General features: G+C 32.8%; 1 protein-coding gene across 12 annotated transcripts in view; it reads left to right on the forward strand.

The window, feature by feature from the left end:
• Gabpb1 (GA binding protein transcription factor subunit beta 1) overlaps window positions 1-24,738 on the forward strand; it is a 61,689-nt gene extending 36,951 nt beyond the window's left edge. For 5 of the 12 annotated variants that reach the window (XM_005316557.5, XM_078049636.1, XM_078049631.1 and 2 more), the window contains 7 exons: window positions 1,626-1,793; window positions 3,175-3,369; window positions 4,564-4,711; window positions 5,026-5,139; window positions 12,468-12,653; window positions 15,421-15,536; window positions 23,219-24,738. In XM_005316557.5, the coding sequence (XP_005316614.1) occupies window positions 1,626-1,793; window positions 3,175-3,369; window positions 4,564-4,711; window positions 5,026-5,139; window positions 12,468-12,653; window positions 15,421-15,536; window positions 23,219-23,371 (1,080 nt within the window). In that variant the 3' untranslated portion in view covers window positions 23,372-24,738. Of the gene's footprint in view, window positions 1-1,625; window positions 1,794-3,174; window positions 3,370-4,563; window positions 4,712-5,025; window positions 5,140-12,467; window positions 12,654-12,784; window positions 15,180-15,420; window positions 15,556-23,218 lie in introns of those variants that run through there. The other 7 variants (XM_078049634.1, XM_013359370.4, XM_021726660.3 and 4 more) reach the window with 7 other exon arrangements.
• Window positions 24,739-26,426: the final 1,688 nt, after the last annotated feature.

Genomic DNA, 26,426 nt, shown 5'->3' on the forward strand with positions numbered 1-26,426 from the left:
GTGATTAGAGATTGTTGTGTGGGAAGATTTTAAATTATTGTCAGTATTTTACTTCTGGATTGTGGTGTTGACTTCACAGATGTCTGCCTTTTTTTCAACTACATGTATGTATGTGTGCATACACAGATATGTGTGTGTGTGTGTGTGTGTGTGTGTGTGTGTGTGTGTGTGTATTTCATCATCAATCAAAAGGGGAAATGCTCAGGAATAAAACAAAAAATACAAAGTAAGCCTTAATATCACACTAAGAAAGAGCCATAGTTCCTCAATGGATTGTTGAAGTACTTAAAGAATTTAGAAAAGAGTTTGTTTTAGGAAAATATGACAAAGCATGGAGAAAGAAAGGATTGTTCAGAAATTTCCTTTGTTCTACTAGAATGATTTTTCCATTTAAAAATGTGTGTTTTGTAATAAAAAAATTATTCCCATGGTAAATAATTTCAATTTTTATCACATATTGAGAGCACATACCTAACTTTGTATTGTGATTATTTGTTGTATGACTTCAGGCAAATTAGTAACCTCTTTGTGCCTTAGGTTCTTTTACTGCTAAATGAGGATAGAAATAGTTATTTATGCTATGAAGAGATTAAATGAGATTAGTATGTGAAGTTCTTAGAACAATGTGTTCAATAGAAAGTGATTAAAAATTTTAGGTGCTTTTATTACAGTGGTAATCTGAGCAAATTTCATGTTCTAGTGAAATATATGAGCTCCTTAGAACATCAGTGTTTTGATAATCAAGAGTTGTAGGGATTTTCTGTGCTTTTAAATGCATGTGATACAACATTTCTAAATTTTTCTCATATTTTAAAATTTCCTTTGTACTTTGTGGATATCAGTTTAATGGCTAGATACTGTGGATCCAATTTCAGAACTGAGCTCTGTTTGGGTCTCTCTGGACTTAACTTTGACAAATGCACTTCAGATTTTTCCTTTGAGAAAAGACTACATGAACCCCTTAGAAAAGATCATTGAGATAGTCTTGTTTATGTATATTTTTAAAAACTCTGCAAAAAGTTTTGACCTAAATTCTACACTATTAAATTTATTTGAGATTAATTTTATAGATGAAAAGAAGTTATTATAGCAAGTTTTGTATGACTGGTATAAAAAATATTCTAATATTCAGAAAAATTCTCAAACTTTAATTATCTCTAATTCTTAATGAAGTTAATTTTATTTAGGTTGTTATTTACAGAAATTTTAAATTAAAGGAAATGCTTGACTTTTCTTCCTCCCTGATAAGACCTCCATGAAGATATGATAAGCTTAAATCTAGTAATTCATTTTGGATTACCATATATACAGATATTAACTCATTACTATATAAATAGAAAATATAGCATATAAATTATAGTGATATATTAAAAGTAATTATATATTTTTTATTTTTATTTTTTTGTGGTACTAGGGATTGAACCTAGGGAAAGTACTGCTGAGCTATATCCCCAGCCCTTTTTATTTTTTATTTTGAGACAGAATCTCACTGAGTTTTCCAGCGTGAACTTGAATTTGGGATCCTCGTGGCCTAGCCTCTGGTGTAGCTGGGATTACAGGCATGTGCCACCATGTGTAGCAAAAGTAATCATAAATTTGGATTTTTTTTCTCTCCTGTGGTACAGCTGGGAACATCTCCACTTCATCTGGCAGCACAATATGGGCATTATTCCACCACAGAGGTACTACTGCGAGCTGGTGTAAGTAGGGATGCCAGAACCAAAGTGGACCGAACACCATTACACATGGCAGCTTCTGAGGGCCATGCCAGCATAGTAGAGGTTTTGCTTAAGGTATGTCTTCTTTTTTTGGTCTTTGCTATTGAAACTTCTTATGGGTTTATAAGAAGAAGGAGAGAGCTAATTTTATCGAATGCCTACTTAGTGTTTTACCTGTGGTGATTCATTCTCTCTCTCTCTCTCTCTCTCTCTCTCTCTCTCTCTGGTATATAAGCCCATCAAATGAAAATTAAATTTTTCTTTTGTGAGGGGAAAACTTTCTCTAGGTATATTCTTAGTTAAGTCAAACAATTGAAAGTCCTTAGGGTAAGGGACAACAACAAGTTTGTCAATATAGTCCAAATGCCTATGGAAGGGAACAGTAGGCTTGGATGATTAACAAATTGATAGGTAATATAAATGGGGATTTACCTTTAATTATCTAGATGCAAAAATGTGTTGTAGAAAATTTTGCAACATTATTCTTTTTTACGTGGGATGCGTATCAGGGATTGAACTCAGGGGCACTTGACCATGAAACCACAGCCCCAGTCCTATTTTGTATTTTATTTAGAGACAGGGTCTCACTGAGTTGCTAAGTGCCTCCTCATTGCTGAGTCAGGCTTTGAACTTGCAATCCTCCTGCCTCAGCCTCCCAAGAAGCCAATGGGATTCTAGGCATGCGCCATCACACCTGGCAATAGTCCTTATTCTTGATCCTTTTTATTCTGGTCTTTAGATGAACCTATCCAAAAGAAATACAACGTAAGCCATGTATGCAAATCACATGTAATTCTAGATATACTTGTACCTACGTTCAAAAAGTAAAAATGAATATTATTTTTGGTCCAAAATATTCAAAACATTATAATTTCAACATGAACTGATCTGAAAATTATTGAGATAATTTACATTCTGTTTCTTTAGTACTAAGTCTTTGAATTCCAGTGCTTATTTTACACATATAGCATATCTCTATTCTGATAAGCTATATTATAACCACCTGTGTCTACTGGTGATTATACTGGATAGTGTACATCTAGATAGCTCCCTTCTAATTGCTTGTACGTTGTGCTGGTTTTGAAAGCAAAGGGTGATTTTGTGTAAATGAGGAACTAGAGGATCAATTCTAATACAACATTAAAAAGAGTTTGGAGAAGTGCTCATAGTTTTCCTTCACTTCTTATGCCATTCCTGTTCCTTCATGCCTATAGTTGAGTAACTAAAAGAATAATTGCCTCATTTCAAGAAATAAGAAGAAAAATAGTAGGAATATCAGCATGAAAGAAGAATGATAAAGGGACAGATAAAGGGTAATTGCTAGAAAGCATGTTTAACACAGAAAATCAACTATGGTATTTGTTCTTGCTTCAAAGCATAGTGACTAGTATTATCATGTCAGGAATTTTTGTTTTCCATGTTTTAGCAATCTCTCATTTTGAAATATTTTTTGTAGCATGGTGCTGACGTTAATGCAAAGGACATGTTAAAGATGACAGCTCTGCATTGGGCCACAGAACACAATCATCAAGAGGTGGTGGAACTTTTAATCAAATATGGTGCTGATGTACACACGCAAAGTAAATTTTGTAAAACTGCATTTGATATTTCAATAGACAATGGAAATGAAGATTTAGCAGAAATATTACAGGTAACTTGGATTTTAATTTTAAGAAAGCAAACAAAAGGAAGCTGTTTAGGTAGATGGATCTCTATGTTGTAGATTATTTAAAGCTTGTAGCTTTTTATTTTGGACTTCGTTATTTTGGACAGTCTTTTTTCTTTCATTTCCTCTTAGTTGAATACTATTCATTTTCCTGATGGTAAGACCTTACAGTCTTTTTATGTAATAGAAGATTAAATAAGGTGATTATTTTTCTGTGTTTTCAAGTTTCTGAATTACCCTCTAGGTAGCTTATTTTATTAATTATTCTTGCTGAAAAAACCAAATGGATTTTCAAAGTCTGTTTTAAATTACTTTATAAAAATTAAAAAATAAATAGCAACCGTAATGACATCCTTTGAGTAAGTGATGCTGTCTTTATCATTCAGATTTGTTTCTTTTATTTTCACTGTCCTCAAAAAAAATTGTTTGTGGGGCTGGGCATGTGGCTCAAGCGGTAGCGCGCTCGTCTGGCATGTGTGCAGCCCGGGTTCGATCCTCAGCACCACATACAAACAAAGATGTTGTGTCCGCAGAAAACTAAAAACTAAATATTAAAAAAATTCTCTCTCTCTCTCTCTCTCTCACTCTCTCTTTAAAAAAAAAATTGTTTGTGGACATGGGTTGGGTATATTTGGCTTTTCTAGTAACCAACATGACTTCTTTTTTCTTCAGCTAGACAACATTGATATAATATTTTCTTTGTTTACTGCCTCTTCTTGTCTATCTTCTTGTTCCTCCCAGTGGAACTGTCATCTCTGACTTCATTTACTTAAAAGCTGTTTTATGTTCATGGAAAATAAATTTTACCATGCCTTTTTCATTCATTTGTATCTAAGAGTTGAAGATTGGGAACAATTTGAATAATTCTTATTTCCACACCTATAGAGTAACAGGATATCTTTCAATCTCCTGTTTTCCTGTGCTGTATAAAAGCTTTCAGATACCCATTTCTTCTCTAATAGAATTGTTCTGCTTTACTCAACAGGGGATTAAAATATATAAATTCATATCTATGTTTTAATACTACACTCTCAGTGTTCCATGATCAAACCATTTCCATTTGTATTATGTTTCTTCTTAGAGAATGCGCCTATAAAATCATATTTGTATTACATTGAGAATCTGTACCAAATATTCTGACTATAATTCTGAAAGCACTGTGGTGATTTTTTTCCCTAGATTGCTATGCAGAACCAAATCAACACAAACCCAGAGAGTCCTGACACTGTGACGATACATGCTGCAACACCACAGTTTATCATTGGACCTGGAGGGGTGGTGAACCTAACAGGTCTGGTATCTTCAGAAAATTCATCCAAGGCAACAGGTATTGAGATGCATATAGGATAGCTGTTGGGATTTTATGCATTAGTAGGTATCCATCCTTTTAAGCAAGGACTGTTGAAGAATAAGGGTAAGATTATATCAGTCATCTTGGTTTCTTTGGTATTAGCCATAAACATTTTTCTGAAACAGAACAATCTAACGAAAGGTAATATTACAAAATGTACTATAATATTACCTTTCAAAAACTAATGCCTCCAAGCATAATTTAAGAGTTGAATAAAATAAAACAATATGAGAAATATACATTGGTTTAAATTCCTTAAAAATTCAAATCTATTTTCTGTTTTCTCATAGATGAAACGGGTGTGTCTGCTGTTCAGTTTGGAAACTCCTCTACATCAGTATTAGCTACGTTAGCTGCCTTAGCTGAAGCCTCTGCTCCGTTATCCAATTCATCAGAAACTCCAGGTTAGAAAAGCAAGCCAGATATGTACAGTAAAAGGTGCAGATTCAAATACTTACAAAGGCTGGGACGGTAATATGAAAGACAAAACTAGGCAGGGTTGAGATTATGCCCAGTTAAAAAGTGGGGCCGGGCAGGGGCATGTACTACTCAGCTCTAGCTGATTATAGACATGTCTTCTATGTTTCCAGATTCTGTTTTTTCATGGGAAGCTGAAAATGTGAACTTCAAAAGAATATTAAATTTTGACAACTAATTAAAATTAAAAAACAAACTTGTATGCTTAACAGAAAGCATGTCTATTTACCCAAGTTGGCCTTTGTTTTATCAATTGGTGACTTTTTGTTTAAGTAGATAAATGTATATGATCTTACTATTTTTTCATATACTTAATTTTTTTCAGTTCTTTTAGAATGCTACAAAGATCTTAATGTCTGACAGAACTAGGAGATAGTGTATAAAAATTACTATTAAAGGGTTTCCTGTTAAATGAAGACGTGCAGTGTTGGTGAATAGCTGGTTCAGATAAGGTTTGCCTCATACTTACTTAAAATATTTCTTACTGTAATTATTGTGTAAGTTATTTTTAACTAGGAAAATTTTAAAACTCCAAGAAATAGTCTTCTTATCTACTGGATTAATATTTATAAAAGTAAAGAATAATTTATTGTCATTTTTTAAATTAGTGTTTTTTAAAAGTTTAATAATAACAGTAGCAAGTCATTGACTGCTTACCGTGTGCAAGGGCACCACTGTAAATTTTTTACCTATGATTTCACTGGATCCTCACTGAAAAGCTTTAAGGTAAATAATATTGGATTTTTTTTTAACTTGGAAGAAAAATAATTCCTACCTTTTTCTTTTTTTCCTTTCTTTTTTCAACTAATTAGTAATTCTCCAGCTTCTTACATCACATAAAGTTTGAATCTAAGTCTTTTTATTTGGGAGTCTAGATTTTTCTGAATTATTTTTGGCCATTAACAGTTACATGCATCATCATGTTTGCATATTGCTTTTATAATGAATGTATGTCTGGCTCTTTTTAGCACCTTTGTAAGTACAGAAACTGTCAAAGAAAGTTGATTTCTGAACGAGGCACAAAGGTCAACATGTGTGAGGCATTGGGTTCAATCTCTAGCACCTCAGAGAAGAAAGAAAAAAAAGAAAAAAACATTTTATTGGTAGTTTCTTTTTGGTTAAACTTGAAAATATTGTTAATTAAAATGCATCTACCTTGCCAGGTGTGATGGCGCATGCCTGTAATCCTGGTGGCTTGGGAGGCTGAGACAGAAGGTCACAAGTTCAAAGCCAACCTCGGCAACTCAGAGAGGCACTTAGCAATTCAGCGAGACCCTGTCTCTAAATAAAATACAAAATAGGGCTGGGGCTATAGCTTAGGGCTTGAGTACCTCTGAGATTCAGCTCTGGTACCAAAAAAAAAAAAAAAACCTCAAAACAAAAAATGCTGGGGATATATGTGGCTCAGTGGTTGAGCACCCCTGGGTTCAATACTTAGTACCAAAAAAAAAAAAAAAAAAAAAGCATATACCTGAAATTCAATAGCTTTTCTTAAAACTCAGCTAGAAGTTCTGACATTTAGATTTCTAGCTCCTTAAATTGGTTATACTAACCTTTTTAACTTCTCCTATCTTTGAAAATTTTTATGGTCTAGTCTGACAGAATTTCAGTTGACTTTTATTGCATGTGACTTTACAATCTTCTATGAGCATAATAACTTTTCATTTCAATGCTATATCATAATAGAATCCCTTTGAAGAGATTTTTAAGAGCTTGAATTAAGTAAAAGTTCAGTTAAGTATATTGCCACCAATACTTATGTCACAATTCCGCTGAAGTATATATCTTCTTACTAAGTTGGTTCCTGCTCAGGCAGTGATAAATCTGCCACAAATTATTATTTTTTTTTCATTTTGGCTCTTTGGTTTCTTTACCCAACAATCATTACATTCATTTTGATTTTAGAAATATGTATTTTTCAAGAGCATCTTGGGATCTGCAAAATGTATTAGAAGCGTCTTCATTTTACATATGATGAAACAGATTTGTGAAGGTTGAATAGTTTTTCCTAAGGTCATGTGGCTACTAAGTAATGAACAGAGGCTTGTGGTCAAAGTCTGACAAGTTCACAAGTTATGTGTCTTTGACCACTATATAGTTTATTTATTTTTTCCTTCTTTTTGGTACCAGGGATTAAATGCATGTGTGCTTAACCACTGAGCCACATCCCCAGCCCTTTTTTATATTTATATTTTATTAGAGACAGGGTCTAGTTGAGTTGCTTAGGACCTCCCTCAATTGCTGAGGCTGGGTTTTGATACTCATGATCCTTCTGCCTTAGCCTCCCAAATCACTAGGATTACAGGCATGCAACACCCTGCCTGGCTGTCAGTATTCTCTTTCTTATACGTTTTTTTGGGTGATCTGTGGACTAGTCTCTTTTGGAATGTTTGCAATAGAAATAAGTACTTCTGTGGTTATCATTTTGTCTCATATCAAGCAAAAATTATCACTATTCCTACTTTTACTTCAAAGATGTATCTGTAACTTTTTCTGGTAATAGTTTATTGAATTACGTGTTCTGTTCCTGTCATGCCTTTTAAAAATGATTGTGGACCAAATATAGTATAAGAACTATGTTTACACTAGTTGTTACTTCATATGTGTGTGTAAGTCTTACACTTTCATGACTACAGTAGAACCATTTTTGGCATATAAAACAAGTTTTAATGTTAGTCCAGTGAGAATCTCATGAAGTCTATTAAAATACTTTTGTTGCACAACTAAATGATGGTGCTATCTTCTTGATTTTATAAATAAATAGAATTGCAGTTTGTCAAGGCTTGGTGATTGGAATATCTCACTGGATTACTGTTGTTCAGAGGGAACAGCTGGAGTTGGGAAGAGTTTGTAGAGGGGTGGGTGTTTGAGTTGCTGGCCCAAAGAATGGATAGGAACACATTCCAAGCCATACTACTTTGGAAGTTATTTCATTTTGAAAACCATTCCTAAAATGAAGAGACAGAAGAATAAAAGCTGTCTTTGGAGATTGCAGGCACATTTTTCCTTTAGGAAAATGGAGTTCAGTCTTCATAAACAGAGGCAATCACATTTTCTTGTCTTTCTGCCATAGGTTACAGGCTATTCTGGTGAGTCATGGAGTCTTCCTAAAGGATTAAGTAGAAATTAGGGAAAAGTTGAGGGAAGAACATATCAGGAGGAGAGACATGTGAAATTTTTGAGACAGAAAGAGCTTATATTTTCAAGGAGACCCAGAGTCCAATACAACTGAACCCAGTGAGAGGGAGAATAACATAGGGGTTGAAAGTAAGATTATAGAGAACTTTAAAAGTGATCATTTTGGCAGGCATAGAAGACTCTGGAAGGGCGTTTAGTTAGGAATCTAATGCAATCAATTAGGAACAACATATAATGGCAGCATGAGTGAGGATTTGACAAGGAGATAGTAAGAAGTGGATAGATTTGAGAGTTATTTAGGTGTAGAATTAGAAGCTGTTGCCTAAGATGTAGGTCTTGCAGGATGTGGTAGTGTGTGCCTGTAATCTCAGTGACTCGAGACTATCCTGTCTCAAAATTTTAAAAAAGGCTGGAGAAGTAGCTCCATGATAAAGCACCCCCTGGGTTCCATCTCCACTACTAAGGACTGGGAGGAGGAAGGTAGGTTTTATCTTTGCCATGTAAATATCAGGTTCTTTTAAAATACCATTTCATGAAACCCCTGTTTTATACTTCTAGCAGTCCTTATCATTCCTAGATTAAATAGAAATCTATGATCACTCTTCTTTTTGTCTTCAGAGCAACTTCTGCTAATTGCTTGTAAGATGGTATTTCAAAGGTGTTGTAATATGTCAGGTAGCGGCTGTAAGTTCCTTCCTTTCTCCCTAATGGTGTAGTTTAACAGGTACCTACCTGTTAACATATTGGTTTTTGGTCTGTTCCTAACATAGGGTAATAAAACTGAATTGACTTTAGAGGCATTAGTACCTGGGCCTCATGAGGTATTTTTTGTTTTTAATTTCAGGTTTGATTGCAAGAATAATATCTTTGAATGTTATTTTTTCTTCAATGAAGTTTTTATTTTATTGTTTAAATATTACAGATAGACTTTTCAGTCTTTTTCAAAGATAATTTTCTTCCCTGCCTTATTTTAGTTTTATGGCATTATAATTCAAAAGTCATGTTGAATAAGAGATCCCAACTATTTTCAAAGGTGCTGTAGATTATCTAGCTCTTTTTTAAATATTAGAGCTTGACTTCAGAATTAGATCAACCAATATTTATGAAATAGCAGTTACTTTTTATCCAAGGTTTTTATATTTTGGAAAAATATATATATGTGCACATACATATTATTATATAAAATCCTTTTTAGAATTTTTAGGCTTTCTCTTTTATTCTTAAATGTTTCAACATTTTATTGTTGAGTTATTCTTAAGGTTGGGGGAGGGTGCTTTTTCTTCTTCCATAATTAGTTTCCTTTTAATTTTTTTCTTAAATACCTTACCATTGTACAACTTGAAAAGAAAGCTTTTTAGATGAAAGACAAGAACTCTTACTTTAATGACAGTCATTGTAAATAGTGCAATGATGAAAGTTGAGTTGTATCTTGATTGCGTGTGATCTCAGAAATTTCTTATGATTATGCTTTAAAATATTACTACTTATATTTAGTATTCAACCAGTGAACATTTCTTTTTCATATGGATATTTTTTTAAAAAATCAAAGCAATAGTTAATGCATTTGAAAGCCTTAATAGTTGTCCTATTGAATATTTTTTTACTTAGTGCCCTGTATTTTATTTTGTAACTATCTTCCTGAAATTTCCTTAAGTGCTTCGTGATAAAATTTAATTATAGTTTAAGGCAAACAAAAATAATGAAAGTACTCAAAACAAAGGTTGTTTGCATTTTGAGTGTTCTATGGTTTGTGTTGTGATTCTTGATTATCAAATAATGCTGTGACAAGGTGGAAGCCAGGTCTGTTGCCACAAGTTTGTCTTCTTGAAAACTAGGATCCCGGCATTTATCTTGCCTAAAAAAAAAAAAGCATTCCATATATTCATATATTTGTGGTCTTTCTCTCTGAAATAAATCCAAAATCATTTTTATCCATGATGTTCTGCTGTGAGTTGGTAGCAACTCAAGAGCAAATGTTATATCTGGACAGTAGCTTGATTTGGGTAGAGAAAGCTTTTATTTAATTGCTCTTGGTGTAAGTGTTGCCTTGAATAATAGGTTTTTAAAATGTTATTTAGAGGGGCCGAGGTTGTAGCTCAGTGGTAGAGCACTTGCATTGCAAGGTGCTGAGTTCGATCCTATTACTTCCTATTTTCCTTTCTTACCCAGGCCCCCATTTGTTTGTTTGTTTATTTGTTTCTTTTTTTAAAAAATATTTTTAGTTGTAGATGGACACTGTGCTTTATTTTATTCATTTATTTTTATATGGTGCTGAGGATCAAATCCAGTGCCTCACATGTGCTAGGCAAGCATTCTACCACTGAGCTACAACCCCAGCCTCCCGATTTGTTTCTTAATAGATAGATGCAGGTCAAACACTTTCAGAGGAACACAGTGATATTTTGTAACCTCTTATTGCATCATATCATGAGGTACATAATGTCAGGCGGACTTGATAATGGCATTTGGTAACTGCCAGGTCTTTAAAGGTACTCTTTCCCCTTTGCAACCAATGTTAGTCTTTGGTGAAATACTTTGAGAATATTTAAATATCCTGTTGTCCCCAAACATTTCACCAGTGCTTTTATCACTCACTAGTGATCTTTGCTTGAATCAATTATTATATTAAAGTGATTTTTTCAAATTTGTCATTCTTCAATAGATATCTTCTGTCAAGATCTTTGACTCCCCCCTCCTTTTTTTTTTTTACAAGATATATGTATTTTTTTAACATTTATATTTGAGGTGTAGGTAGACACAATACCTTTTTTTTTATGTGGTGCTGAGGATCGAACCCAATGCCTTACACATACCCCTGAGCCACAATCCTAGCCCTACAAAATATTATTATATAGAGATTTTTAAAAATTCATTATGAATAATCCATTCACTATTATTATTTCTTTTGATGCTCCTTTATTGAAATTAACATGTACATTGGAAAGTCCATAGACAATAAATGCCCAATTTGATGAATTATCACAAAATAATCATTTCTGCATAATGCTTCCTCAATTCCTAAATAGAAGGCAGACAGTGTATTTAGTCTCATGCCTGTTTTACATAACTCAGTATTGTTTTTATCAAATTCATCCATGTTTTGCATATAGACATTTTAGTTATTATGTAGTATTCCAATATATGACTACCACAGTTTATTTACTGTCAATGAATATGTAGATTATTTCTAGTTTTTACTATTTTAAAAAAGCTACTATGAGGGATGGGGTTGTGGCTCAGTGGTAGAGTGCTTGCCTAGCATGTGCAAGGCACTGGTTTCGATTCACAAAAAAAAATTGAAGATATTGTGTCCATCTACAGCTAAAAAACCCCAAAATTATGAATTTTCCCATTTCATGTCTTTTGGGGTCAGTAGTTGAATATAGGATTGCTTGTAGAAAAGGATCTTGGCAGTATTAACTTGTGATTTCTTTACTCAAGCAGAGCCAGAAGTGCTGTTTTTAGTTGCCAGAATCCTTTGAGCCTCTCAAATTACTAAGAGCATATTTTGGGATTTTATTTATGTTAATCTTCAATACTGTTTTGTTCACTATCATATAGTACCAGATCTGTATGCTGCTTATTATCAAAGCAATCCTTGCTCACTCAATCAAAAAAGGGAATACTATTTATTTTGTATATCAACTCATATATGTAAATATGAATGGAATATAACCAATTTGAATTATGGAATTTTATTGAGTAGATAGAACCTTTGTCATGATTTTAGAAGATTTTATACATTTTGTACCTTGAAAATAAGAGAAACTGTTTATTTAAACGCACTCATGAAGGTAGTTGAAAGCCAAGTGTAGTAGTACATACCTATAACCCCAGCAACTCAGAGACTGAAGCCGGAGAATCCCAAGTTTGAAGCCTGCCTGGGCAACTTAGTGAGAGCCTATCTCAAAATAAAAATAAAAAGAAAAGAAACTATTATTTTAAATTGCAGCACTTGTAATCCAGCCATTTACATTGAGTTTAAAAACTGTAAAAGTTGTCCTGCATAAGAAAGAAGCAGAGAAAGCAAAAGTAGCAGAAGAAGCAAAACTAAATATCTATTCATACTGCTAGATATGTTCACTGATTTTTACTTTACTTTTTTTTTCCCCCCCAGTAGTGGCCACAGAAGAAGTGGTTACTGCAGAATCTGTGGATGGTGCAATTCAGCAAGTAGTTAGTTCAGGGGGTCAACAAGTCATCACAATAGTCACAGATGGAATTCAGCTTGGAAATTTGCACTCCATTCCAACCAGTGGAATAGGTCAGCCCATCATTGTGACCATGCCAGATGGACAGCAAGGTTAGTAGTGGACATTTACTTAAAGTTTGTGTTTATTTTTAATTTTCAGGAAATTGTGATATATTATAACAGATATGATTGCCTAGTATTTATTTATTTAGGTTAATATTAAAATTAACTTACTTTTTCAGAGTATGCATCAGGTGGAAAGAAATTGGCTCCAAAGTATTCTGGTTGGAAAATGGGCTTAAATATCAACACAGAAGTACAGAAAATAATTCAAAGCAGCACTGGACAATAAATTCGCAGGCCATTTTGTACAATTGGAATATCATGTGAACTTTTAAAAATACCACATAAGGAAAACTACTGAAAAACAAGTCCCTGTAGTAGGAATATAGTGACAACTTTTAGAAAATTTATTGTGAGTCCCCCCTCCCCTTTTTTCTCCTTGAAAACCACAAAGAGTAACAAAATAGATGAAACAAAAGCCTCAGCTGCATTTTTAGTGAAACTGAAAGGCTGAGAAAACCTCAAATTCCCACATTTTAAGTTTTGTTCATTGTTCAAAACATATAGGACCCTTGCAGCCAGGACAAGAGGACCCACATGAAAACCCACAATGGTTTATCAAGGAAAGAGTAGGATTGAGCTCAGAAATCACCAATAAATATACACTCCGATAAGAATAGAGCCTCAGCATGAATAGGGACTGTACATACATGGCTAAATTAGAATAAGGAATGAATACTGAGGAGTCAGAGAGAGAAGGTGCAGAAAGAGTCTATTTGATCAAGCATACCCTTCAGTGCCAAAGAAGTATGTACACACAAAACCTTTAAGGAAATGACCAGAATTGTAAAGACAGTGCCTCTTCATGGGCAGTGAAGGAATTGGTGGAAGGGCAAGGCTAGAGATAGAACTTCTAAGTTGGGTTTTGTTTTGAGTTAACAGAGGAGCTGTGGCACTAAAGAGAGACCAGATTTCAAGAAAAAAATTTGTTGCTATAGCCAAAGAAGAGGAAACTCTTGACCTATGAAGCTTGGGAGCTTTTCTCTCCCGCTCTGTAGACATCCGTTGACAGCTGGTCCAAGGTTTGGATTAAGCCCAGATGCTTCCACAAAAGCTTTGAAGAACTAATTTTTTCAAAAAGAAGAAAATTTCCAAGTATTTGTATAAAGCAGATATAAAATTGTCTCCAAAATCTGACATTTACAGACTAACCATTGATGAACAAATAAAGGGAAATATCCATGCTTTTCAAAGTGAAGGCTCATTATCGTAAAACTTTCAATTCTTCCTGAGTTAATTTATAGTTGTAATATGTCATGAAAAATGGACTGTTAGTTTGATAGGACTGTTACAAAACAGACTGGGTGACTTAAACAATAGAAATTTATTTTCTCTCAGTTCTGGGAGCTAGAAATCCAGCATCAAAGTGTTGTCCAGTCTGGTTTATTCTCAGGCCTCTTTCCTTGGCTTGTAGATGGCCTTCTGGCTATATTTTTTCACTTAATTGACTTCAGTTTTTTTGTGTTATATGTGCCTAATTTTCTTTTCTAATGAGGACACCAATAATATTAGACTAGGATCCACCCATAAGTTCTCATTTTACTTCAATCTCTTTAAAGGCCTTATCTCCAAATACAGTCACATTTAGTGTTCCTGGAGGTTAGGTCTTTAACATGAATTGGAGTTGGGAGAGGAGTTCATAATTCAGCCCATAGCAAAGATCAACAGGTTATTTCCTCCTATAATTATGCAAATGAATTTTAAAATTTATGTTGACAGGGAGAGGGGGAAGGAAGAATAAGGAAAACTCTGGGCACACTGAGAAGACCTTACTAAATATTTAAATAAAAATTTAAAGCCTCCCTAATTTAAAAATGTATAGATAACATGAATATGTAGAGTATATAGACAGTCCAGTGAAACAAATACAAATTCTTAGTTCATCATGAGTGAATTCATAAATGTAATATGATAGAAAGAACATTCTTTTCTTCTCAGTATTTCTAGTGTTCTAAATTTTATTGTTCTCAAATAGTAATTTTGCCATTTTCTAATTTCTGTTTGCATTTATAAGTGAAAGGGAATTTTTAATGTTTTGACAAAAATTTAGAAAAAATCATAAAGCAACTGTAATTTTCCCCATTCATCAATAAAATTGTTTTGCAAGGTTTTTACTTGTGTGGTCCTGTAGTGCTGTGTAAAGCAATGACAGCTTTTCTAATATTTACATTTATATAAAGAGCTACAAAGAAATGTCGACAAAATCCAATTGGAAAATAAAGTTTATAAACTGTGTTCATAATGGTGTATCCATATGATGAAATATTATGCAGCTGAAAAAAGGAAGCTCTGTGTATTAATGTAAGATACTGTAAATGTAGGGAGTGAAAGAAGTTAATGTAGAACAACATATTATATATATGTTTGAATGTAGGCATTGTATATATGCTACCCATATATTTTCATGTTTATTTTTATATAAATTAATATAGGAATAATACACAGGAAAGTAATTGGTGGGATTATGTTAGTGGGATGGGCATGAAACCCCACAAAATAAACTGGTTAAATATTGTTTTGAGTTTAATAAATTATCTATAAAAGTTTTTTTAAGTAAATAATAAGTAGATTTCAGTTAAAAAAAAACAAGAAAGCAAAAAAGACAAGTACAGACTCTTCATAAAAGCAAATCAGTATATTGAAATTATTGTTTTGGAATATACTTAGGTGAGTAGCATCAACAGTGTCAAGACTAGTTTATTAATTCTAAAGCTATCTGAGAGAACGAAGTAATGTGTACACCTTTTCATTTTAGTGTTAACAGTACCAGCAACAGACATTGCTGAAGAAACTGTAATAAGTGAAGAACCACCAGCTAAGAGACAATGTATCGAAATAATTGAAAACCGGGTGGAATCTGCAGAAATAGAAGTAAGGAGTCTTTTACCCGGTGTGTTTTGCGGCAGTCATCCAAAATAAATTCAATTTATTTTTCTTTATTATTAATATTTTGTCTTATATATTTATTATTGACCATGTTGTTTTTATACAGAATGAAAGTGCATAGTGTTATCACTTTGTTTAATTTTTTTTGTCTTATACATATAGTAAGCTCTCAATAAATAAATATTGAATGAATGAATGAGTGAGTAAAGCATTTGTTTGTAACAGAGTCTGTCATCCTGATAACATTGGCACGTCTTTGGTTCTTGCATTCCATCCTTTATTTTCTGTTAAACTTATACCATTCTCACAAGTCATTAAAGGAAAATGTCACTATATACTGACTAAAAATTCTTTTTCTTTCGAAAATGAAATGCAAATGCTTAATTGGGCTAGGGGGTTGTTTTAAAAAACGATTGATGTTTGTTGGATGGGTTGTTTTTAAAAGCAATAAATAACTTTTTATTTTACCAGTAAGATCTTGAGGGAAATTAATTTAGATTGTTGATAGAATTCAACTTCTTTTTTCCCGCTCTCAAACTAATTTGTGTAAACCAGTTTGTAGGTGTAACCAAACCACAGCTACCTCAGTTTTTTCTTTGCACAACTATTAATAAAATTATGTTCCTTGAACTTATGAATAAAAAAAAAAGTTATTCTTGAGAGTTACTTTGAAAGAGAAACTGTAGTGTAAACAACATTGAACATGACATCAGAGAATCTGGGTTTGAATATTATCTCTTGATCTGTCAACTTTTAGGCAAGTTGTCTTTCTTGGTCTCAGTTTTATTTTCTCCCAAATTGGAATTTAGAATAATAATATCTCATTTTAGGGTTTTAATGAGAATTTTAAAAGTCAACATACTCTTTATATATGTATGTATGTATGTATGTGTAGTATCTGATATGTGTATAGTAAACTTGATGAGCCTTTAGTAATTCTTTTAAAAGATTATTGTTATCAGAAAAAGGAGATTTTTAAAAATACACTTCTCATATATATCTTTTATTGTTGTTATATTTTTTATGGTACTAGGAATTGAACCCAGGGGTGCTCTACATTTCCAGCTCCTTTTTATTTTTTATTTTTAGACAGGGTCTAAGTTACTAAACTAAAAATCTTGCTGTCTCAGCTTCCTAAGTAGCTGGGGATACAGGTGTATGCCACTAGTCCTGGTCTCATATTCATTTAAATATCAGGCTGTACATCTTTGACCTTGATTACAAATAATATATGATTGAGTTAAAAAGCATTTGATGATTTAATCAGAATATCTGATAAAATAATGACTTTAATTGTTAAGTGTGGGTGGTTTTATTTCTTCAAAATTCAAAGTGCTATGCATATTGAATGTCTTATTCACAAGCTAACAGATTATTCCATTGAACATATCAGTATACTTATTATTTAATACTTTCCTGATTTGTCAGATCATCTTTTTAATGCATATAAGGTAAAAATATTTGTTATGAAGTTTAATAAAGTATTTTTAAGTTACTTGAATTTTTATTAGATGAAGTTTATTCAATTCCATAAGTTATGTTTTAAAACAATGAGTGTGCAGCCTGTACCTTTATGTACAAGCCAGCGAACATTACTGTTTCCCTCAGAAGTTCATCCTGATTCCTCTCTTATAATTTTTCAGAGATTAGGGAGAATGATTGCAAATAATAGGAAAGTAGGAATTGAGGTATTAATACTAGGACCAAGGAAAGAGAACTTAGGGTGATAGAGTTTTCGCTTGAATAAAGAGGAGTATTTTTTGTTTGTTTTATTTTTAATAGAACTTTCTGGTAATGGAAATCTTATTTTTTGTCACTGGAAATATTCAAGCCAAGGCTACATGACCTCTTAAGGGCTATTACACAGAGACCTTGACATATACAGTGAGTATAGGTAGTAGAGGTGAGCTAGAATTAAAGAATGAAGAGATGGCCTCCAGTGTTTATATCAAAACAGGTAATCATTTTTCTATAATACATAAAGTCATTCTTTTGAATTTATATTCTAGCAGACTTTTACACTGATTTCTTAAGTAACAACTTGATTATAATCCAAAGAGTTTCTGTTAAGCAATGATTCTCAACTGGAGCAATTTTAACTCCAGGGGACATTTGGTGGTGTCTGGAGACATTTTTGGTTATGACTAGTGGCATACAACTGGCATTTAGTGGATAGAGACTGGCTTGACACTTTGCAATGCACAGGGCAGCATTTTGATTCATGTGGTCTAAAAATATAATGATGAAATTTAAAAACTTGTAAAGGAATTAAAAGATTAACATATAGAATCTGATGTGTGAGTTTTATGTCTCGTGTCCATAATTTCCAGAGTGACTGTCTATAACAAAGGTGCCAAGAATTTTGTGTTTACAAGTTTTCCATCCAACAATGAAAAGGTTTCTCCAGTAATCTCTGGGAAAATTAGTTCAAATTGTAGAAATTTTATTTTAAATTTTTTGACTTTTACATCTGCATTGTAAAAACATAAGGGAATGAAATGAGTTTGTAGTTTGGAGGGGAAAATAGAAGACATTGAATGAATTCCAATAGTGTATGTAACTGTTACCACCTCTTGATAATATTACTCTATTAAAGATATTTTTGAAGGAAGTGTACTATTTACAGATTTCTTCCATAAATAAGCAACAATATCCTGATCTGAACTGAAATTAACTCTTGTATACATGGGAGGGAGTTAATGTAATTAATTAGTGAATTAGATTTTCTCTTATTACTTACATAGTTATGTGAATTCAGGAAAGACCTTTGCTCTTTCTTTGTCACAAAGATTAGAGAAAAGTAAGTTTAATAATGAATTTTGTTTGTTTATTTTTGAGGTTGGCATATGTTTTTTTTCTTCTAGTAGACTTTTTTTTTTTTTTAAATGGTGTTAGGCAGCTAACTCAGGGCTTTTTTCATGTTAGCACTCTACCACTGAACTACTTCTCCAACCCTGTTATTTTTAATGAAATATTTGTGTCTTTTAACCAGGGATGGATCAGGATCCTAGTGCTCTTTTAAAAATTGACCTCTGTAAGGTCAATGTTTATTATAATTTTTTCCAATCTGTTTTTCTTTTATTAACAGATCTTTCTTGATATGTTAAAATTTTAAATTTTCTGTAGTTGTGTTTCTTCTTGATAGTTTGTTTCTCTAGGACCAAAGAAGATGAAGTGTTTTTGTAAAAGGACCAGATTGAAATTTTTTGACTTTATGAGCTGGTCTCTGTTACAGCTGCTCAGTTCTGCCATTATAGTGAGAAAGCAGCCATGGACAATTTGGAAATGAGTAGGTGTGGATGTATGTCAAGAATAGTTTGTTAATTAAAAACAAGATAATATTTGTTATAATTGAACCAAGGCAGCAAGAAAATTGAAGTTTATATACAAGCAAATAGCACAAACCTGGTCTAGTTTTTCTTTAAAAAAATTTTTTTTTCTAGTGTTTAGTATTTTTTTTTTTTAAAATAAGGGTCTGGAATCAAATTTAGGTTTAGATTTTATTTAGTTTTAAATTATATATATATATATATATATGTAGATATGCATATATATACATATTTTTATTGGAGATTGAACCCACGGATACTCTACCAGTGAGCTACATCCTCAGTCCTTTTTATTTTTGATTTTGAGACAGGTTCTCACTGAGTTGCTTAGGGTCTCACTAATTTTTTGAGGCTGGCCTTGAACTTGTGATCCTTCTGCTTCAGCCTACTGAGTTGCTGAGATTGCAAGGTCTGCTCCCCCATATCTAGTTACTTCGAAATTTATTTATTTATTTATTTGTTTTTTAAATTTTGTTTTTTAGTTGTAGTTGGACACAATGCTTTTATTTCATTTATTTTTATGTGGTGCTGGGGATTGAACCCAGGGCCTTGCGCATGCTAGGCAAGCGCTCTACCACTGAGCCACAACTCCAGCCCTATAATTTATTTTTTATTTGTTCTTTTTAGATATACATGACAGTAGAGTGTATTTTGATATGTTATACATACATGGAATATAACTTCCCATTTTTGTGGTTATACATGATGTAGAGTTACACTGGTTATTTTATAATTTTTTTGATTGTATGATCTTGGTCAAGTTATTTAACATTTTAAGGCTTGGTTTTACTATCACTAAAAATGGAAAAACAATAGGATCTGCAATGTAAGATTATTGTAAGGAGGACTCTTGCAAAAATGAGCATATAGTAAATGCTTACTTAAATGTTAATTGCTATTATTATCTTTCATATTTAAGTATGGTAGAAGATAAATCACTATAGTGATATTTTTGGTTTTATAGTAGCAAAATGTAAATTGAAATATTAGAAAATTATATTTTAAAAATGATAAAAAGTGTTTGAGATCATTGCTGTTAACTAAAGCAGAATTAAAGAATCCTGTTTGAAAATAAACCAAGCTCAAATCTTTTTTTTTTTTCTTTTGGTACTAGGGATTGAACTCAAGGACACTTAACCACTGGGCTCTATCCCCGGCCCCTTTTATTTTTTACTCTAAGACATGATCTCACTAAGTTGCTTAGGGCCTCACTAAGTTGCTGAGGCTGGTCTTGAACCTGGAATCCTTCTGCCTCAGCCTCCTGAGTTGCTGGGATTACAGGTGTGCATCTGGCATTCAATTTTTTTCTTGTCCTATCATTCAATTATTTATTTATTACATTAGCAATAAATGTAATAATAACTAATTGCTTTGATTTGAAGTTGTGGCTTAGATAAATATATTCCTTATTGCCACCAGATGTTGATTATTATCAGGATTTTTTTCCTTCAAATTCTTCAATGTTGAGATGTTGACAGAAAAATCTTTTTTTTGGTTTTGTTTTGTGCTGGGGATTGAATCTAGGTCCTGGCACATGTAAAGCATTGTTATTATTTGTCACTGAGTTGTAACTCCAATCCCTAGAAAAACACTTCAGTATTACATATTTGGAGACTAAGTTATGTTTACTTTAAAATGTCAGAATCATTTTCATTGTAGTTTTATTGCAAAGGATTAAAGCCATTTGTTTGGTGTTTCTATTTAAATATAAATTTCAAATGTCAGTCTCTTGCCACTGTTAATGTTTCAAACAACCAACTGTTTGCATTAAGGAACTGTCTTGCATGTGATGTATATTCAGTAAATGTTTGACAAATTAGCAGGGAAGCAAAGACTCTTTTTGTAAAATAGAAAATGATGTTTTCCACTTTTCAGAGATTATTACTTGCTTTGAAAAGTGAGGTGGCAGAAAGATTCTTTTCCTAGGAACTAAGTAAAAAGGGAAAACACCATAAAAATTTATAATGTTAATCATACTTTCAGTATATTCAAAGAATAGTGTTAATGAGCATTGTTTTTCAGATTTTACAGATCTGGTCAAAAAAATGCAGTGTAAAAGAAGTCTTTTGTTTGGCCTGGTAGACAGAAGGGAGCTTTCATTTTATTTATATTAAAATATATTCTACTTTTTGGGGATGGGGTTAGTAGTAAAGCACTTGCCTAGCATGTGTGAGGTCCTGAAGTTGATCCCCAGCATGAAAACATAAAATATGTATATATGCATTCACATGCAAAAACAAATATGAATGTAAATATACATATTCTATTTATAATAGGATTAAAGTATTGTCATTTTTGGACTGTTTTACCTCAGTTTATTTGTATCTTCTACAATAATAGTGAATCTCTTGCTGAGTCTAAATATTAATAAATAGATAATAATAGAAGATACTTTAGGTTTAATGTGATATAATATTTCCTACTAAATTGGGGCAGATTTTTATCTATATTCTAAGTTTTGGCTGCGAAAGGACTTTCTTGCTTAATATACGTAAAGGTTTTTTTTTGTTGTTGTTGTTTTGTTTTAAAAAGAAACTTAGGCATAGCACATGAGGTCCTCTGAGGTGCAGTTGAGACTCCTTGCTTTCTGTGCTCTGAACACATATAAATTTCTAAAATACTTTTGCATGATTGAGAGTGTTCCTTCCAGAGAGGTGATATCTAGCTCCTGAGGCAGCAGTACACAAGCCGTCTCACCCTCTACCCCTATCCATTGGTATGCTCAAAATCCTTCATCATGTGCGGAGGTACTAGTTTTCATAATTTACCTGAGGCTCGGCTCTTGGGTATTTGGCTTGTTCCTATGCTGTCATTCATCTTTGCTAAAGTTATGGTTAGAAAAGGGTAAGAAGAGGGTGGCTAAGGTATAAAGAAGCATCAGGGTAGGGCCTGGTTAGTGGTAAGAATCATTCTTTTATTATACTTGAACACTTAGTGTAATTAGAAGATTTGGAGACCACTTATATAATCAGTCACTCCCATTTCTGGCCAGCCCATGGAAAAAATAAATGTTGGATCTAACTTCATTCTCAGTGTAGGAAAGGAGGCAGGATCACAGGAAGGCAGGTGGATTGTATATGATCCTTCTTGTGCACCATATGAAAAACAAAGACAAGGGACTCTTGGTGTCTTTAGTGAGCAAGTATCAAGGAGGCAGTGGATATATAGGAATAGACCCTTATACTGCCCTTCTAGCAGGCTGCCCACTCCTCACCTTCAGTTTCCTCTAGTCAAATTTCTTGCCCAAAGTGAGCCCGAATTTTCTTGATTTGTAATTCTACCTCACTAAGAGGGCCCTGCATCCTGTGATGGGGTTGATTTATTCCTTTTGTTTGATACTGAGATTCTAACCCAGGGGTGCTTTATTGCTGAGCTACATTCTCAGCCCTTTTTATTTTGTATTTTATTTTTTACTTCAAGACAAGGTCCAACCTGTGATCCTCCTGCTTCAGGTTCCAGAATCATTGGGATTACAGGTGTGCACCACCACACCTGTCTAGGTTGTTTCATTCCTAAGATAATGGAAACTTTCCTAGAGTCTGGGCCTATGCAGGTTACCTCTTTTGTTTACGTGCTTACAAGAGGTATGGGAAAGGAATATTTGAAATGTTTTCCCTAAAATATATAATAAGATATAATATATAATATATTACATATTTAATAATAATATAATATATAATGTATATAATACATAATATATGAAGTAACTAATAGGGACAGGGTGAGGAGGAGGAAAAACAATACCATTATTCATTAGATTGGATTTGTTTTTCAGCTCTAAACTTATTGAAGAATTTAATACATACATAATGATAGAGATCTCTATCATTACCTTTAGATGAAAACATCACAAATATAGATATAAAAAGGTATAGTTGTATAGTTTTCTCTTAAAACTCTGCTTTTTTGTTTTGTTTTATTTTTAGTTTGAAACAAAGTCTCATTGTTTTAGTCAGGCTGACTTTGAACTTGAAGTTGTGATCCTCCTACCTCAGCCTCCCAAGTGGTTGGGATTATATGTGTGCAGCACTGTCACCTGGCTCTTTGAAAACTTAAGTTTTTATAGTACATATGAAAGCACAAATACCCATTTGGGTTAGTCTTATTGTTAACTCAGAAATTTGAGATTAGAAAGTAATTTACATCTTATAATGTGGAGCAAAAAAATTATGATTTAATTACTAGTGAATTGGTTGAAAAGGTAAGATGTCTAGGAAATATCAATAGAAATCTACTTATGGCTACTGCAGATTTTCTATGTGAAAGAAACATGCTTGAGTGTGTTAGTAATGTATTTGACCAGTGATTGAAAAAAAACTTATTTTTTTTTAAATTTAGGAGAGAGAAGCTCTTCAGAAACAGCTGGATGAAGCAAATCGAGAAGCACAAAAATATCGACAGCAGCTTCTTAAGAAAGAACAGGAAGCCGAGGCTTACAGACAGAAATTAGAAGCTATGACTCGTCTTCAGACTAATAAAGAAGCTGTTTAGTTAAAATGAACATGTAATTTGATTTTACTTTTGGTCAAGAAAGAATGCAATCTTGAACTGTATACAAAAAGAGTACAGTCATGGAAATACAGGAAATAGAAGAGACTGCAGATCAATAATTGGACTTAAGCCATGAGCTCTGAATTCTTGTATCATAAACTTTACTTTAGAAGTTGTGAAATGTATTTAAAACTGAACTCTGTAAATATTTTTTTTTTACAGTTCCATGAGTTGATAAAAAATTGTTGAAGAGATCCAAAAACACAATAAGCCACTGTTATTGAGCTTCTTTTTGATTTTTAGTATGAACCTAAATTTCTCAGAGACAGAACAGTTTTAAGGGTGATCGTTGTTGATTAGACCAAATGTTGTGTAATAATTATGGTGGACTAATGCTGGAATTACTCCTGTAGGTATAAACTTCTATGTGAAGAAAAGATTTCTCCCAGGAAATCTTTTGTACAGCTTTAAGTTGTCTCAGATTCTCTGAAAACATTTTTTAGAAAGCAAATTTTTATATTTGTTCAATTTCAGCTATACCCAAGTAGATTTACATGTATATGAAGCAAATATTTTTTAAACTTTCTGTTTGTACATATTCTGCATGTTTTATAATTTCAAAATGCATCACTTGCATAGATATTTTTCCCACGAAGATGATGAAAACTACCAGAAAACAACAACAACAACACACAAACCTTTTATTCTGTAGGTAATTGAAACCAAGTAAGCTAGTAGTTGGTTTTATTGGAATGACAATGTTCTTAGAAGGAGCAGCTTACAAGATAACTTGAATAATTTGAAAACTCTGCAAAATCTATGCTTTTTTGAAAATTTCATTGTGGGGACGTGAAACTGTATTTGTGCCTTCCATCATGATTTCCACATGAAAGCACTTTAAGGCACTGGATTTTAAGATAATGTTTTTTTGAAAACTCAAATGTATATGGGTTTCTGAAATATTTCATGGACTTATTTTCCCCCAGGAAATTATTCTTATGGAAAAAAATTGCTTTTGTATGTAGAACAAGAATTTTTTGTACTACAGTGATGCTATAGATATGTCTGATGTAACTTACACTTTTCTCTGTGAAAGCTCCATGTCTATGTTGTAACCTGCTCTCATCACAATATTCTTGAATTCTACAGTGTATGGTCCTTAAACTCTGAAGACTGTTCATTCTTTTTTGTAAAACATAACTTCAAGCCCTTTTTTCTTGCTTTATTTTTTAATGTTTTATTGCTTTATGAAAATGTTTAACCCTAATAACCCTCTAGATTACCTATACTGTATAAAGAAGCAATTGCCCTTAAAACTGTACTCTGGCCTACTTTTCTATTTTACAATTAAATATCTTTTCCACATATGTTCAGTGTAGACTTATATTTTGACTGTATTTTCTTTATATTAAAAATTCTGGGTTGGAGATGTAGTTCAGTAGCAAATTGTGCTCAGCATTCATAAGGCCCTGGGTTCCACCTCCAGCACCTAAAAAGAAAAAAGAAATTTTATCATACTGTGTTTTTGAGCCATATTCTGCTATAGGAAAAAAAATATTTTGTACTTTTCACATGGTGACTTATCCCTGGGATAACTTCTTGGGCATTTTAGTTCTCTCGGTGGGGTTACTCAGATGAGTTGTTAATAAAAAGGGATGACTATCAACCTGATTTTAGTTGCTATTGGGAAGTTCTTAAAAAAGGTTATAAGGGCAAATTAAATAACTCTATAAGGAGGAGAAAAATCTTTTTTTCAGTTTTTTTTCCCCACTGAATTTGACTTATGTTTTATTTATTTATTTTTTTATTTCGAGATGAAGTTTTGCTGTATCGCCCAAGCTGGTCTCTAACTCCTGGACTCAAGGAGTCCTCCCACCGCAGGCTCCAGATGGCTGGAACCACAGTTGTTCACCACTATGTCTGTCTTTGACATATATTTTGAATTATATAAAACTAAGTTTTAAAAATGACAGGACATATTTTCAATAGCATGAAGCTTTTTCTGTAGTCTGAAAAGTCAATGGAGAATGTCTTTTTGATTAGTGTTTTAATTTATGTTAGGCAAGGTGCTGGTATTACATTCCCATACCCTGACATACACAGAGTTGGAATGGAGAAGGTCTAATGTGTTTGCCACTGTAGTTTTGCTCCCAAACCAGACTGACCCTGAAAATCCTCAGAACAGTGTTGGAAGAAAGCCTTTAAATGCTAATTTAATGTCTTCTTTTGACTCCTAGCCTTGTTTTGTTGAGACTTTACCTGTGCAAGACATCATTTTGACCTCCAATAACAATTACTGGCATAGATGGTAAAAAAATACTTGGTGCTGCTGAGGAGTAAATCTAATATTAACAAGTATTCAGATATCTTTGGGTTGTTTGCTTTTTTCAGTTTTTGTATTGGAATTTGTGTAATTTTTCTATACTGTCTGGACATTGAACTCACTGGGTGTCTTGATTGTGAATTACTTGATTCATTTTAAACACTTTCCTGGGTAGATGCTAGACTCCTAAGATTTATAAATGCTAGGTTGAATTTGTGGTGCTTTCAAATTCCTCATTTGAAGAGGAACCTCATCTACAGGAATAACACTTCTCAACTATTTTTCATTAATTTTTGTTTATTAATATTTTACCTTAAATATTTCCCAAAAAGATTTGTCATGCCATTTGTTTTTATTGGCTGTTAGGAATTGTTTTCTTATATCAATCTCTCAAGATCCAAAGAGTAGAATAGATACTTTGCTTTTTACTCTGCCACTAGATTGCTCTGTTATCTTTCTGGTAGTGGATATTGGGGAGTTGGAGAGCTTTCTCCTTGACATTCAGTAGAACAAAACGAAAAAGCGAAGAGAATTTGAAAAATCATGTCATGAAGATTATTTTGTAATGTGTTTAGCCAAAATATTACTAATGAAATTTTATGCCAATATATGTATCTTCAATATGATCATTTGTGATGTTATTCATTAGAAATTTGAAGAAATTCTTTGCCCATAATGGAAATTGGTATGTTGATAAAAATAGTTATGGCTGCTTAATTCTGATATGACTTT

Source organism: Ictidomys tridecemlineatus, chromosome 5 (assembly GCF_052094955.1).
Source record: "Ictidomys tridecemlineatus isolate mIctTri1 chromosome 5, mIctTri1.hap1, whole genome shotgun sequence".
Taxonomy (NCBI): Eukaryota; Metazoa; Chordata; class Mammalia; order Rodentia; family Sciuridae; genus Ictidomys; species Ictidomys tridecemlineatus.